Genomic DNA, 13813 nt, shown 5'->3' on the forward strand with positions numbered 1-13813 from the left:
GTTGTCCATGACCTCATACATCATGCTGCCCATGTGTTGTGCTGCTTCATGATGCTGCCCATTCATTATGTAGTGATGCATCCAAGTATCACTGAGCTGTTCTTAACATCATCACATTGCACCTATATGATGTGTACTCAATGACTGTTATGCTGCTCTTCTTATACAACATCACATTGCTACCCCAAATCAACAAGTATGTTGAGAAAGACAGATCCAGTCTTTTTATTGTAATATACTCCTTTAGTACGGCTGTGGGGTTAGTACTGCTGTAGGGTTTCATTGATCCCATTTATGGAGGTGAATATCACCAAGGAGGTTACAGAGATGAAACTCGAGTTCTGTTCCTCTCGATATAGCATATACATGTGCCCAAATGCGAAGTTCTGTATCTCCTTTTGACAGCGAGAACAGATCTCATAGCTGTGCTTAGATGTCTCCATTTATAGCGCTGTAGGAGTTTCATTGATGGAGTCTTCACTAACTGCGAGATTAGGGCTTGCGTGCCTGCTAAGCCTGTGTGGATATACTTGCGTGGATCATCCTCATCAGCAGCGTGGATATCCTCATGACTGTGTATGACTGCGTGGTGTATTATATGAATGACCAACATATATATTCAGTGTATATATTTCCAGCATATATACATGATGTGATGTATGGACTCCATATTGCGTTAACGTGGTTCCATATTCATATGACATGAACAACATTTGATATATAACATGAACAACGTTTAATATATGAACAACATTTGTATACATATCTCACCATGAACAGGCCTACGCTATCTGCGGCATTTTCATCACGTTGACTGCTGCTTCAATCTAGACATTGCCAGGTCTGCGTTTCACCATAATGCCACAACGTTCACCATAACTGCACTTCATCATAATGCCATGGCTGCCCAAATTACGCGCTGCCTGTTGTTCTACGCTACCAGATCTGTAAGGCAACGTAGGTTTCTTCTTGAACTGCGTTATGAGATCTTGAGCCTTCCTGTTGCTGCGTATTGAGTGACAACTTCTAGGGTTTCTACCATAACAGAGATTAGATCTAGATCTTAATGCTACTGCGGCTAGGGCATCATAGCAAATACTCTTAGCATTTTCTCTTTCTCCAAAACCCAGACGTGGAGAAGAGATCACATGAAGAGTGTGTGTCTAATGACTCCAAATCCTCTCTTATTTATACTAAAAGCGTAAGGTTGAATGGACATGACGTTTGGGCTTCTTGAGCCTACGTAAGAGCTGGTCGGCTAGATAATAAAACCATAATCTAAATAAATTCATATCTCCATAAATACATATTGGAATCGGATGATCTTTGGATCAATCCTACACCTCTCGACAAGAGGGATCCAATAAAAATATCAGCTGCCATAAATAAGCTGACCCACATGGAGTTTGGCCCTAGTTGCCAATTTAACACTCCTTCTCAACTAGGGAGAACTCCATCTGGTAATCCATAATTCCGATTGTACTATCTCTGCCATCAGTGCCCTGCACTGCTTTGCCAACTCAACTCAACTCTGCTGGCTTTGTTATGCTTTGCTCAGCTCTACTGGCTCTGCTCAGCTCAGCTCTGCTGGCTCTGCTCTTCTCTGTTCAGCTCAGCTCTACTGGCTCTGCTCTGCTTTGCTCAGCTCTGCTCAGCTTTGCCGGCTCTGCTCTGCTCTGCTCAGCTCTGTTGGCTTTGCTATGCTTTGCTCTACTCTGCTTAGCTCTGCTGAACCATGAAGAAGAAGAATTGATCGAGAATGTCTCATAACATTCTCCACTAACCCGAAGTCAGTCTCAAAGTGAGTAGCACTGGTCCTAGACCAGTCTTAACCGACCGAAAGTCAGTGTCATAGTGGGTACCACTCCTATCACTGGTCCCAGACTAGTATCACAGGCTTATAGAGGGTATCACTAGTCCCAGACCAGTCTCAATCGACCCGAAGTCAGCGTCATAGTATGTACCACTCTCACTTGTCCTAGACCAGTCCTGCACTGACATGAAGTCAGTCTCACCGTATGTACCACTGGTCCCAGACCATTCTTAACCAACTCGAAGTCAATGTCATAGTATGGTACAACTCTTACCACTGGTCCCAGACCAGTATCATTGATCCCAGATCAATGGAGGTCATCCTAGCGTAGGGAGTACGGTAGATACAGCAATGCGTCCATCGGTACTACTATGGTCCCTAACTTCATTTCCCTGCTCATTGATCAGATGAGAGGTACTTCCCATGAGTCCCAGACTGCATGGGTAGGATGCCTCGACAGGAGAACTAATCAATCCTGTCCTCACAAGAGAACACATCAATCCTGCTACAATCGCCATGGAGAACACATCAATCCAGGCCGCCATGGAGAACACATCAATCCAGGCCTCACAGGAGAACACATCAATCCTGCTATAGTTGCCATGGAGAACACATCAGTCCAGGCCTCACAGGAGAACACATCAATCCTGCTACAGTCGCCAGGGAGAACACATCAATCCAGGCCTCACAGGATAATTAATCATCCTGCTACATAGGAGAGTGAATCATCCTGTCCACAGGAGAGTGAATCATCATGTCCCACCAGAGAGCGAATCATCTTGTCCACAGTGCGCACCACCAGGGGAGGGTGAGTAACCCTGTGGTCGTATGTTGATCTAGTAAGAGCCGTGCACCCCCCAGAGCTCCCAGAGCTCAATGTATGCAACATGTAGGACCCTTTTACAAAGGTCTCTCGACGACTCCAAGTCGTTCGGGAAAATCACAAATTTGATCTTTCCCCTGGGGCTTTAGCAACCTGTACATCATCTCAGTGCGATGGAGCCTCCTTGCTCATCGACTTTCCATATCCCAGATAAGGCAGTATCTGATGTCTGTCTACTGGAGCAATTGTCGAATACGGGATTCCTCAATAATCGAATCCCACCTCTGGTTGTCACAGAGAAAAACAACTCACTTAAGAGCTTATGCAACCATGCAGCTTCATACGAGATCATACTCGTAGCCATGTATTCGGTCTTGGCGGTGCTTATAGCGATCGACTTCTGCTTCCTGTATCAAAGCAGAATCCAAAGAGAACCAGCACTGAAAAGTGCTCTAGTGATCCTCCACACTGCTTGCCCATTCAACAAATAATAATGCAATTTCATCTTTTTGGTAGTGTATCTCAATCCATGAGAGATTGTGCCCCGAAGATATCTCAGATGATTCTTGGCACCAATCTAGTGAGGCTCAACCAAATATGAGCTCACCATGCTAACTGCAAAACATATGTCTGGACGGAGGTTCACCAAGAACATTAATGCAGATGAGTTTATGAAACTCAGAGGCATTCCTAAATCAAGTCCGACATCACTACCATATAACCTCTGAAAGTTGAGATCTTCGAGGTAGTCACATGCTAACTGTTTATCTTTCCACGTTCGGAATCCAACTCCCTTTGTCTTCTACAAATGAGAGGGTCTGCACCTATGAGACATAGGTGCCGGTATGAGAAGTCTGTCATCCACAACCTTCGGATGGTTTGGATAGATTTCACTCCTAGTGAATCTCAGCTTCATCAGACAGCTGTTGATCCTCTCATACTATGCTCGGGGTGTCTTGCTTCAAGCCATAGAGGGCTTCCTTCCACTAGCATACGTGAGATTCCAGTTCATCAATCTCAAACTCCACGGGTTGTTCCAAACCTGTGGACCTGCTACATGAGGGGGAATGGTCCCCTTGTAAGATTTTCCTTAGGTACATCTCAAACATGTACTTTCATGCTCTTTTTGAATTCAGGCATCTCTGTCATCATTTGACTCACAAATCTCCGATGCTGTGTCAATGGACATGGTCCCCAGTGGACTTCTTGCAACTTGATACAACCTTGAACTTAAAAACATCTTTGAAAATTCAATTTTCAAACACGTACCTTTCCATTGACGAATGCCACCGTAAAACCTTTGACTTCCATTCCCTTTTCAGGATAGGTGGCATCAGCTCCAAGTGTAATCCCACGATTGTTTCCATCTCTATCAAATTAGAGAGTGCACCCTTCTATCTGATGAAGTGCCTTGAAGCACTGGGGTTCCTTGCTTCCTTGAAGAGTCGACCGTGTCTTTGATGACCTGCATCTCTGTCATTCGGACACTCCTTCGCATAAGGGCCGAACTCATAACCAAGACATCTACCTTTCCATCCACCCTTAGATTCGAACTTCCCAATGAAGTGATCTTTAGGTATGCCATCAGAAGTTCTGCTACGCCATTCTGATAATATGCTCTGCTTCGACTTCACCCTAAGTGAATTGTGAGGAACCCATTGATCCTTTTGTCTTGTCCCAACTGTCTTTGGTGATTGCTCTTTCACTCTTGCTTGGGCATTGTCTTCACCTCAGCTCTGATCCCATGTTAATTTTAGGTATGTTCTATGCTGGAGCAATTTATTTAATTTCTTTTCCATATTAGCAATCACATCAGCATAAAGTAAACTGCAGATAGAACATAAATATAAATCGTAGAAGACAAGCCAAGACAAGAGGACACAAGATGTGGCGCAAGCCAGGGACAAACCCCACAATGTGTGGGGAAACCCTTGATCAATTCTTCTTTTATGTTCTTCAAAGTTCAGCAGAGAAAGAGAGAGAGAGATAGTATATTTACAACAGAAGTCAACACTTTGACTTATCTAGATCTAGCATAGATCATTTCTTATAACGAAAAGATCAGTTGAAGACATTCTGCTTCAACTGATTCTCCAAGGTGACTCCTTCACCTATCATTGTTCTGCATCTCGTCCATTTGCTGCACCTGATCGTGTAGCACCATCATGCTGTATCATCATGTTGCTCATGATCACTGTGCTGCCCACACATCATGTTGTCCATGACCTCATACATCATGTTCCCCATGTGTTGTGCTGCTTCATGATGCTGCCCATTCATTATGTAGTACTGCATCCAAGTATCACTGAGCTGTTCTTAACATCATCACATTGCACCTATATGATGTGTACTCAATGACTGTTATGCTGCTCTTATTATACAGCATCACATTGCTACCCCAAATCAACAAGTATGCTGAGAAAGACAGATCCGGTCTTTTCATTGTAATATACTTCTTTAGTATGGCTGTGGGGTTAGTACTGCTGTAGGGTTTCATTGATCCCATTCATGGAGGTGAATATCACCAAGGAGGTTACAGAGATGAAACTCGAGTTCTGTTCCTCTCGATATAGCGTATACATGTGCCCAAATGCGAAGTTCTGTATCTCCTTTTGACAGCGAGAACAAATCTCATAGCTGTGCTTAGATGTCTCCATTTACAACGCTGTAGGAGTTTTGTTGATGGAGTCTTCACTAACTGCGAGATTAGGGCTTTGTGCCTGCTAAGCCTTTGTGGATATACTTGCGTGGATCATCCTCATCAGCAGCGTGGATATACTTGCGTGGATCATCCTCATCAGCAGCGTGGATATACTTGCGTGGATCATCCTCATCAACAACGTGGATATCCTCATGACTGTGTATGACTGCGTGGTGTATTATATGAATGCCCAACATATATATTCAGTGTATATATTTCCAGCGTATATACATGATGCGATGTATGGACTCCATATTGCGTTAACGTGGTTCCATATTCATATGACATGAACAACATTTGATATATAACATGAACAACGTTTAATATATGAACAACGTTTGATATATGAACAACGTTTGATATATAAATAGCGTTTGTATACATATCTCACCATGAACAGGCTTACGCTATCTGCGGCATTTTCATCACGTTGACTGCTGCTTCAATCTAGAGATTGCCAAGTTTGCTTTTCACCATAATGCCACAACGTTCACCATAACTGCACTTCATCATAATGCCATGGTTGCCCAGATTACGCGCTGCCTGTTGTTCTACGCTAAAGATCTGTAAGGCAACGTAGGTTTCTTCTTGAACTGCGTTATGAGATCTTGAGCCTTCCTGTTGTTGCGTATTGAGTGACAGCTTCTAGGGTTTCTACCATAGCAGAGATTAGATCTAGATCTTAATGCTACTGTGGCTAGGGCATCATAGCAAATACTCTTAGCGTTTTCTCTTTGTCCAAAACCCAGATGTGGAGAAGAGATCACATGAAGAGTGTGTGTCTAATGACTCCAAATCCTTTCCTATTTATACTAAATGGGTAAGGTTGAATGGACATGATGTTTGGGCTTCTTGAGTCTACGTAAGAGCTGGTCGGCTAGATAATAAAACCATAATCTAAATAAATTCATATCTCCATAAATACATATCGGAATCGGATGATCTTTGGATCAATCCTACACCTCTTGACGAGAGGGATCCAATAAAAATATCAGCTGCCATAAATAAGCTGATCCACATGGAGTTTGGCCCTAGGCCAATTTAACATTAGTCAACCTGTCATGTACTACAATGTTAGTGAGTTGCATTACATATTGTGTGAACATTCTAACTCTTGTAGTGCCATATTGTTGTGTTTCATTATAAATTTGTTTGCATTTTAGATAGATTTTACTTTCTCTACAAATTTTATTATTATCATATAAAACAAAGGTGATAACCAACACCCAGTGCACATGTTTCCAAACAAGTTGATTTGAGTGTGCAGGTAACAGGTCTACGAGCCCAGGGATTGCTGGAGTTCTCATGAACTCCTTGTTTGAGCATATGGATCATGCACTCTACGGTGAGCTCGTGTCTCCGAGTTGGAGCCAGATGTTACCCACCAGAATGGGTGACCCCATAGGAGAAAACTTTCCTCCTACATTTGACAGCCAACCAGCTAGTAGTCCTTGACATTCACTTCTCGATGATGATATGCCATATGCCTCTACCATCAACATCAACCACACGCCTCTCACAATCCTGCATTGCCTCTTAAATGTAGGTGGGCTGCTACTCAATAGGTACTTATACTTGTAGTTTTGGGTATTTACTATGGATGAAGGTTTGATCTGGAAGATTGACCGATCTTGATTTTAACTTGTTCTCTCACTTTACCAGGGGGTTAATCATTAGCACTAGTCTAGTGGGACCTCCCTTGAGGCCTTGGGGTTATAGGAGCGGCATTACTTGGAAAGCTTAGATTGAAATAGTGTGTTCATTCTCCCTTACACCATACTTAACACTTTCCATGTCACAATATAAACCCCTTATATACCATCTCCATTATTCTGGTCTAACTTGTCATTGGTTCATTGGGATTTGGCACCCTCTTATCCACACCCTTGAGTAGGGTCGGGAAACATTGCTCTAGAGGTCGATGCAACCAAAATAATTGAAAAGCATATTATGGCCACAATAAAAGAAAAAGAAGAAAAGTAAAATGCAAAAGATGGTCGGGACATAGATTAGTGTGTGAGTAAAAGTCTAGCATGAGCTCTACCCTCCTCATTGGCCATCACCCAGTTCCTGAGCACTTGATGCTCCATTTCATCAAATGGAACCCTTGCATGTCCCAACCTTGACGAGTGATGAACTGTCTCAAGGGGTAAAATTAAATGCTATATCATAAAGAGCAAGGTCTAATCATTGATCTATGCACCAAAATAAAAAGCATCATTAAAAATAAGTAAAAGGCGCACTAGAGGGTTGGAAAAATAGATCGAACAGGGTAACTCATGCCTCCATGATTGCTCCATCCATTATATCTATACACTCAGGATGTGGACTCCCATTAGATGGTCCCCTTAACCATGGCACTTGGTCATGAAGCCTTCGCCCCCCATTTCCACTCATCCAGACTAACACCTACTGATTGAGGGCTTGACCTTGGAAATGCCACCTCCCCTTAGGGGTTGGAAGCACCTAATAGTGTTGACCATTAGCCACCTCTATCAAGGTATAGGGAACACCATTACAAGACTTGGTCTAGTTAAATATCAGAAGGTGATCCAAGTTTATAGTATTAATATGCCCTTAACATACAAGTTTGGTCCACTTAGATGTTTATATGGTCTTAGTCTCCAATGAATGGTTGCTTTCACTGAAGTTTGAGTTGGTTTTGTCAAGCGGTCCACAATAACCTATGCCTTGAGGGCACCCATTACACAGGTACCTAGGCCTTGAGGGCACCCACAGGTACCTAGGCCTTGAGGGAACCCACTCCACAGGTACTTAGGACTTTCAGAGAGGTTGATGACTTAGCAGATGTAGTTGCCCACTTACATCAGAGCATTGGGCATTGTGATGACTTGAGCAACTGATGCATGTCCCAAAGCCCCCCCAAGACCCAAAACGCTGATCTTCTTTGAGCCAAAACAAAGGATTCTTGATGATTGCACTACTGGACTCAACATGCCCCTAGGTTGGCCTTGACACCACCTGATGGGTAGACCATGATGCAAAGGCCAGATGAGGATGGTCTTCCATGAGATGACTAGGGAGGGATTTTCGCACTTGATTTAGCCCTAAAGCTAGAGAGAGAAGGCCTAGCGTTGACCATTGGAGATCCATGGAGATGATGCGGTGACTCCCCAGCTGGACGTGGGACCTTTGTAGTTGTTTTGAGGTTGGAGGGATATGCCTCGAATAATGGATGATTATGACACATGAACACATTTTCAGCTTTATACTCACCATCACAAAGCATATGGAGCCCTAAAAGGGTCTGGTGTCATCATTTAGAGGCTTATTGCATAATTTCACATTGAGCTAGTGGCTTGGCTTGTAACCCAAGGATTATTTTGTGTTTACTCATTTTCAAACTTGTTTAGGGGCTTCTTAGGCTAAAATTAGGTGAGGTAGACCTCATATAAATAAAAGGTCACCTCACATCTCATTTTATCATCAGTTGTGGACTATTTCGACCTCCTCGGAGATTTCAGCCTAGCTATTGTAGCCTTGTACTGTTGTGGAGATGTGATCTTTGTGGATAATTTTTCTATTGGAGACTATTCCTTGTTGTGGAGACATTAGTTTGGGATAATGAAGGATTGCTCATGCATATCTTGTGAGTATTTTTGTTGAGAATCTTTTAAAGTATTTTTGTTGAGAATATTTTAAAGTATTTTTGTTGAAAATCTTTCAATGGTTATTGCATGCTTTATATTTGCTAGGCATTCTATGATCCTGAATAATTGCACATCCTTATATGAAATTTTGTTGAAATCTTGTATATGCTTTAATTAGAGAATCTTGGACATCCCTTGAGGACCTTCAAGGGAGATTTCCTCTTGATTTTATCCCCACATAAAGTGATAGCTAGGGTTTTGAAAAGTGGGAAACTTGGGTTTCCCCCCCTTATGTCCTTCTGGGGTATGATATCTCCATAGTAGGTTTTCCTTGGACTCCATCGCCCAAGAAGTAGGCACTAACTTCCAGATAAAAGATCAAACATCATCAAAACGTAATTATTCTTTCTCTATCTACTAATTTCAGCCCTTCAAGACAAGCTGCTAGGGCTAGGGCATATGGCCGAATTCAACTAGGGCTAAGTCGTTGCCTTTTTGAGGTTTTTCTTGTGGATGGAACCTTATAGCATCAATATCTAGCCTTTGCCTTGGTTGGAATTGCCTCCCTAGGCTGATGTCACAAACCCTAGGTATTTTTGCTTTAGGAAACCCTTATCTAGCATTAAGGCTTGTTGAATGCTGGTGGTTCCTTTTGTTGCTCATACATATTTTTCACAGGCCTTTTCTTGGTCTTTAATGCCTACAAAAGCCATTTTTTCGCATATTCCTAAAACCCTAGGCTATAAGTGCACTTGATAGGTTTCTTGGAGAGCACGTTGTTTCTTGTTTCACTGCATTGAGCCTTGTTCTTAGTTTGAGTACCCTTTTTGAGCTTATCCCAACTGTCACCTCTAAATCATGGCCTTAAAATATCCATTAGATGACTAGTACCAGGAAGCCTCCCTTGTGGTGAAAATCCACTAAAGAGCAGGAGGTGGTGTGCTGTGGTGACAGTGGGCCTCCACCCCATTGTTTTCCTTTGGTCTCATTATTGCCATGTGAAGCCTCTCACAAGACCTGCTAGATTTTGTGGCAACAGGCCCCTAGAGAGGGTCTGCCCCCCAACTCCAATCAAACCAGCTGAAAAAAGACTCCCACCATTGACTATATGGCTCTGTTCTCCTACAGCAAAACCCACATGTGTGGAGGCTGTACCTGCTGAACTCAGACCCACAACTGATGCTGCATCCTTTCCTGTATCTTCAATCAAACTTGCAACTGCTGAAACTGCAACTGTGATTGTACCTGTGCCTGTACCACCACCTAAGATTGTACCCGTGGCCATAGCTGCCCCTGAAACTGTACCTGCACCCTTTCTCTTAATCTTATCATCTTTATTTTTTCACATCTTGAATTGAAGAAGCCAAAGAGTCAATTGGCTTCCTTGAATGAAAGGCAGACCAAGCATGCTTAATGAAATTTATTTTAGCATTTTTTGCTATGAAGCTATAAGATATTCTTTTCCTCATTAGAAAATGATTATCTTGACTATCATAGATTGTTAGGTTCAACTCACATTTTTTGTGTTTTATTCCTATTGACAGCATCACTGTTGTCATTCTTGCTGTTCCTTATTCTATGTCTTCTCTATGGATTGATTCTCAGCATGCTTCATGTGAAGGTGCTTTACTGAAATATTATATGCTGTACACAAGTGGAGAGATCTAGTGGCATGCTCTCTCCAGTTTCAGTTTTTAAAAGTTTGTTTTGTTATGCTTCTCGAGGTTTGATGGAAAACTGATGCAGCTGGAAACACATGAATTCACCTTGTCAATAAAGGACATGCATTTTGGACCCTGTAATTTACTTGTTACATATGGAATTTCATGTGACAACACTTAAGATAGCAGGAATCCACAGGCTATTCTCTGAAACACAGTTAATGTCAAATTTACTGTAACAATGTGGAAATAACCCCATAAAACTCAACTCTAACGGGAGGGAGGCATCATCAATCAGGAAATAGTAAGTTGTATGCGAGAATAACTATATTCCTGTTCAAGAGATAATATTCTGGACTGTGAGTATCGGTCATGTTGTACATCTGCATATGTTACCCATAATCCTGGGGCTGGAGAACCTGTGACCTTAAAATAGTAACATTTTTCATGTTTGTTGGGTAAAATTATTTTGATATAAAATTGTTATTTATATCTTTATGTTATAATTATAAATCATTTGTGCTGCAGGGTAACCAAGGGATATCTTGTTTGGAGCTTCCCCTTATAGAACACAAGGATGGACCAGACTTAAAGAAACTCGCTTCTACACTTTGTGGTATTCTCTCTGCATCTGATGTTGTGGATCTTGTAAGAGACCATCACCAACAATAGAGAGGAACAATGGAACTTTCCAGAATTGTTCCCCAAAAATTGCATTTCATATTGCCATTATCTTTTTTCCTTTACCTCCTATGCTGCTTATCAATAAGATTTTGGATTTAAATTCTTTCAGTGCCTAAACTTGTTTTTCAACTAAAGAAAACTACAAGAAATTTCAAGATGTGTAGGTGAGAAAATTGAGGTTAACATTTCTGGAAAAAACTTTGCTGGATTTTTTTTTTCTTTAGTGACAAAAAGCTAGAAGATATCAACTATTTCTTTTGTCATGGAGGTAAGATAATTTAAGATAATTTGATAAATGTCCAACAAGTGACCATAAATAGGTTGAAGGGACTGCTAGGTACATCACAGGACACAATGGGGGTGTGAGTGCAGCTCCTGCAAAACACATATCTAACCTTTGGGGTCAAAGACCTAAAATCTGAAGTCTATTGTGTATGACATAGAAGGATACAAAGCTGGGAGTCCTAGAGAAATAAGGATCCCTCTTAAGAACTCTATAGCATAAAAGAAATGTCTTGATTGGAGGTGCCTGGAGAATGTCCTCAATGTCTGAAGGAGCCATTCCCTGCTGATGAGGAGGAGGATGAGAAGCTGCTAGCCTCCAAATCTGTATTAGCAGTAGGTAGAACTTTCCTACCATCCATGGTTGAAGTGAAGAAACCCCTTATGCAGGACTGTTTGGATGAACTGGAAGTATTGGAAGATTGTTTGAAGATTTCTGTGGAGGGTATCATGAGCTTTAGTGTTCGGAACTAATTCCACAGTAGTAGCCATTTTATGAATCGACGTTTCGAGTCTACAGCAAGACTCATCTTCAGGACAATACTTGAAATGTCAAGTATTTTCCTGAAGATGAGTCTTGCTGTAGACTCAAAACGTCGATTCATAAAATGGCTACTACTGTGGAATTAGTTCCGAACACTAAAGCTCAAGTATTGGAAGATTTGAGTGGAATATATTGCCTGGAAGAGGTTGTGCCTTGCTAAGATCTGGATGACCTCAAGGAAGGTGTTTTCTATGTATGAATGGAAGAGATGCCTAGGGCCTAAACCTAACACTATCACACAGGTCTCATAGGTAGAGGTCAGGGTCTCTCCAAGAATTCACAGAGGAATTTCTCTGTGCTTGTGCCTTGGTGGCATTGTTTTTGAGCATCGGGAAGTGTTCATATTGGTAGTGTCTAGTGGTGGTGGTGATGTAAGCATAGATTATCAAAAGCTTGTTACCGCTCAAACTAGCAGGGGACCTAAAGGGGATCCCTAAAGGGCAAATGTAGGTCAAGGGCAACAAATGGAGGCTTAGCCCATTGTCACCTTAGCTAAGGCTCCCTTCTATTTACAGATTTTCACTGATGGGAGGAGATCCGGTATATTATGGAGTCACCGATGAAGGATAAGTCAATGAAATGATGTGGAGTGACCCAGATAATCCTTTTCCTAGAAGAGTTAGAAGGATAAAGCTTGCTTGCTTTCTAAGCAAGGTACAATGTCTTCTAGGGAAAGGAAAGAAGGATTTGAGGATTAGGTTTATAGGATATGACTTAAGAAGGAGTTTCCCAATCCCTAAAATCCTTATTGAAATTGGTATTTCGGATGGTTCTTGAAGAATTGTCTCTTTAAAGGAACGGGACGACACGGGACCAAGTGGACCCAGTCTAGGGTAAGGGGAGAAGAGTAGGGAAATCAATGATTTTCCCTAACCTGGACCAGGTATGGAAATGGATCAAAGAAAGAATATCCACTTGAAGGTTTGAATTGATCCGATAAGGTACTAGCCTTTGGGGATGCTAGGGCAAATTTTGATATCAAATCTAGGGCTTGGCTTTTCTCACAACTCCACCGTCGGAATGGCCTCAAATTTGGAGCAGGACTTGAGGAAACACCAGCGCAGGAGACCCTACGAGATCGAGCTTTTTGGATATTAGATTGCCGGGAAAACGATGCCCTAGGTGGCCCAACTTGGCTAGACCTGGAGAAATGTGAAAAGGATGTGATTTTAGGTGACCACCTCTTGGTAGATCAGTGCCTCATTCTTGGGAGAATGGAGTCTATGATGAATATGAGTGAGGATCTTTGATTCCAGTCAAGGAGGCCTCAAGACCACTTTGCTAGCCTTCTAGGTCAAGGAGAAGCAATCTTGCAACTTTTATACTTTGATGTGAAAAGGGGATGGCAAATCAAGGTCAATTTGTTGATAGAATTACCTCTAGGAGATTTCGTTCACATTACATGGCCCATACATTGAGAGGTGCTATGATAGAGACAAAATTCCACAATTTTAAGTAGTAAATGCATGCAGTGATTAGCCCTAGAAATAGCGAAAATCCCTGTCTAATGTATATGACAAAGTAAAACAAGAAAAACATTAAAATCATGTACTTACATGTAATAGAATATATCCAACCATCCATAATTGACAAAAGAGAAGCTCCAAGATAAGATAGACCAATATCCACACATCAAAATTCATCCATAAAGCTCCAATTCATCCTCTAGAAAAAGTGCGAAATTCTCAAGAGAG

At 41.8% G+C, this 13813-nt stretch overlaps 1 protein-coding gene across 6 annotated transcripts in view; it reads left to right on the top strand.

Moving 5' to 3' along the window:
- The window catches only part of LOC149251368 (uroporphyrinogen-III synthase, chloroplastic-like), a 335450-nt gene that overhangs the window by 98481 nt on the left and 223156 nt on the right, over positions 1-13813 (top strand). For all 6 annotated transcript variants that reach the window (XM_089459382.1, XM_089459377.1, XM_089459379.1 and 3 more), the window contains exon 3: positions 11138-11225. In XM_089459382.1, the coding sequence (XP_089315508.1) occupies positions 11138-11225 (88 nt within the window). The remainder of the gene's footprint in view (positions 1-11137; positions 11226-13813) is intronic.

The sequence above is a fragment of the Pinus tabuliformis genome, chromosome 7 (genome assembly GCF_031772625.1).
Source record: "Pinus tabuliformis cultivar Carrire ecotype Pingquan chromosome 7, CPIR1, whole genome shotgun sequence".
Taxonomy (NCBI): Eukaryota; Viridiplantae; Streptophyta; class Pinopsida; order Pinales; family Pinaceae; genus Pinus; species Pinus tabuliformis.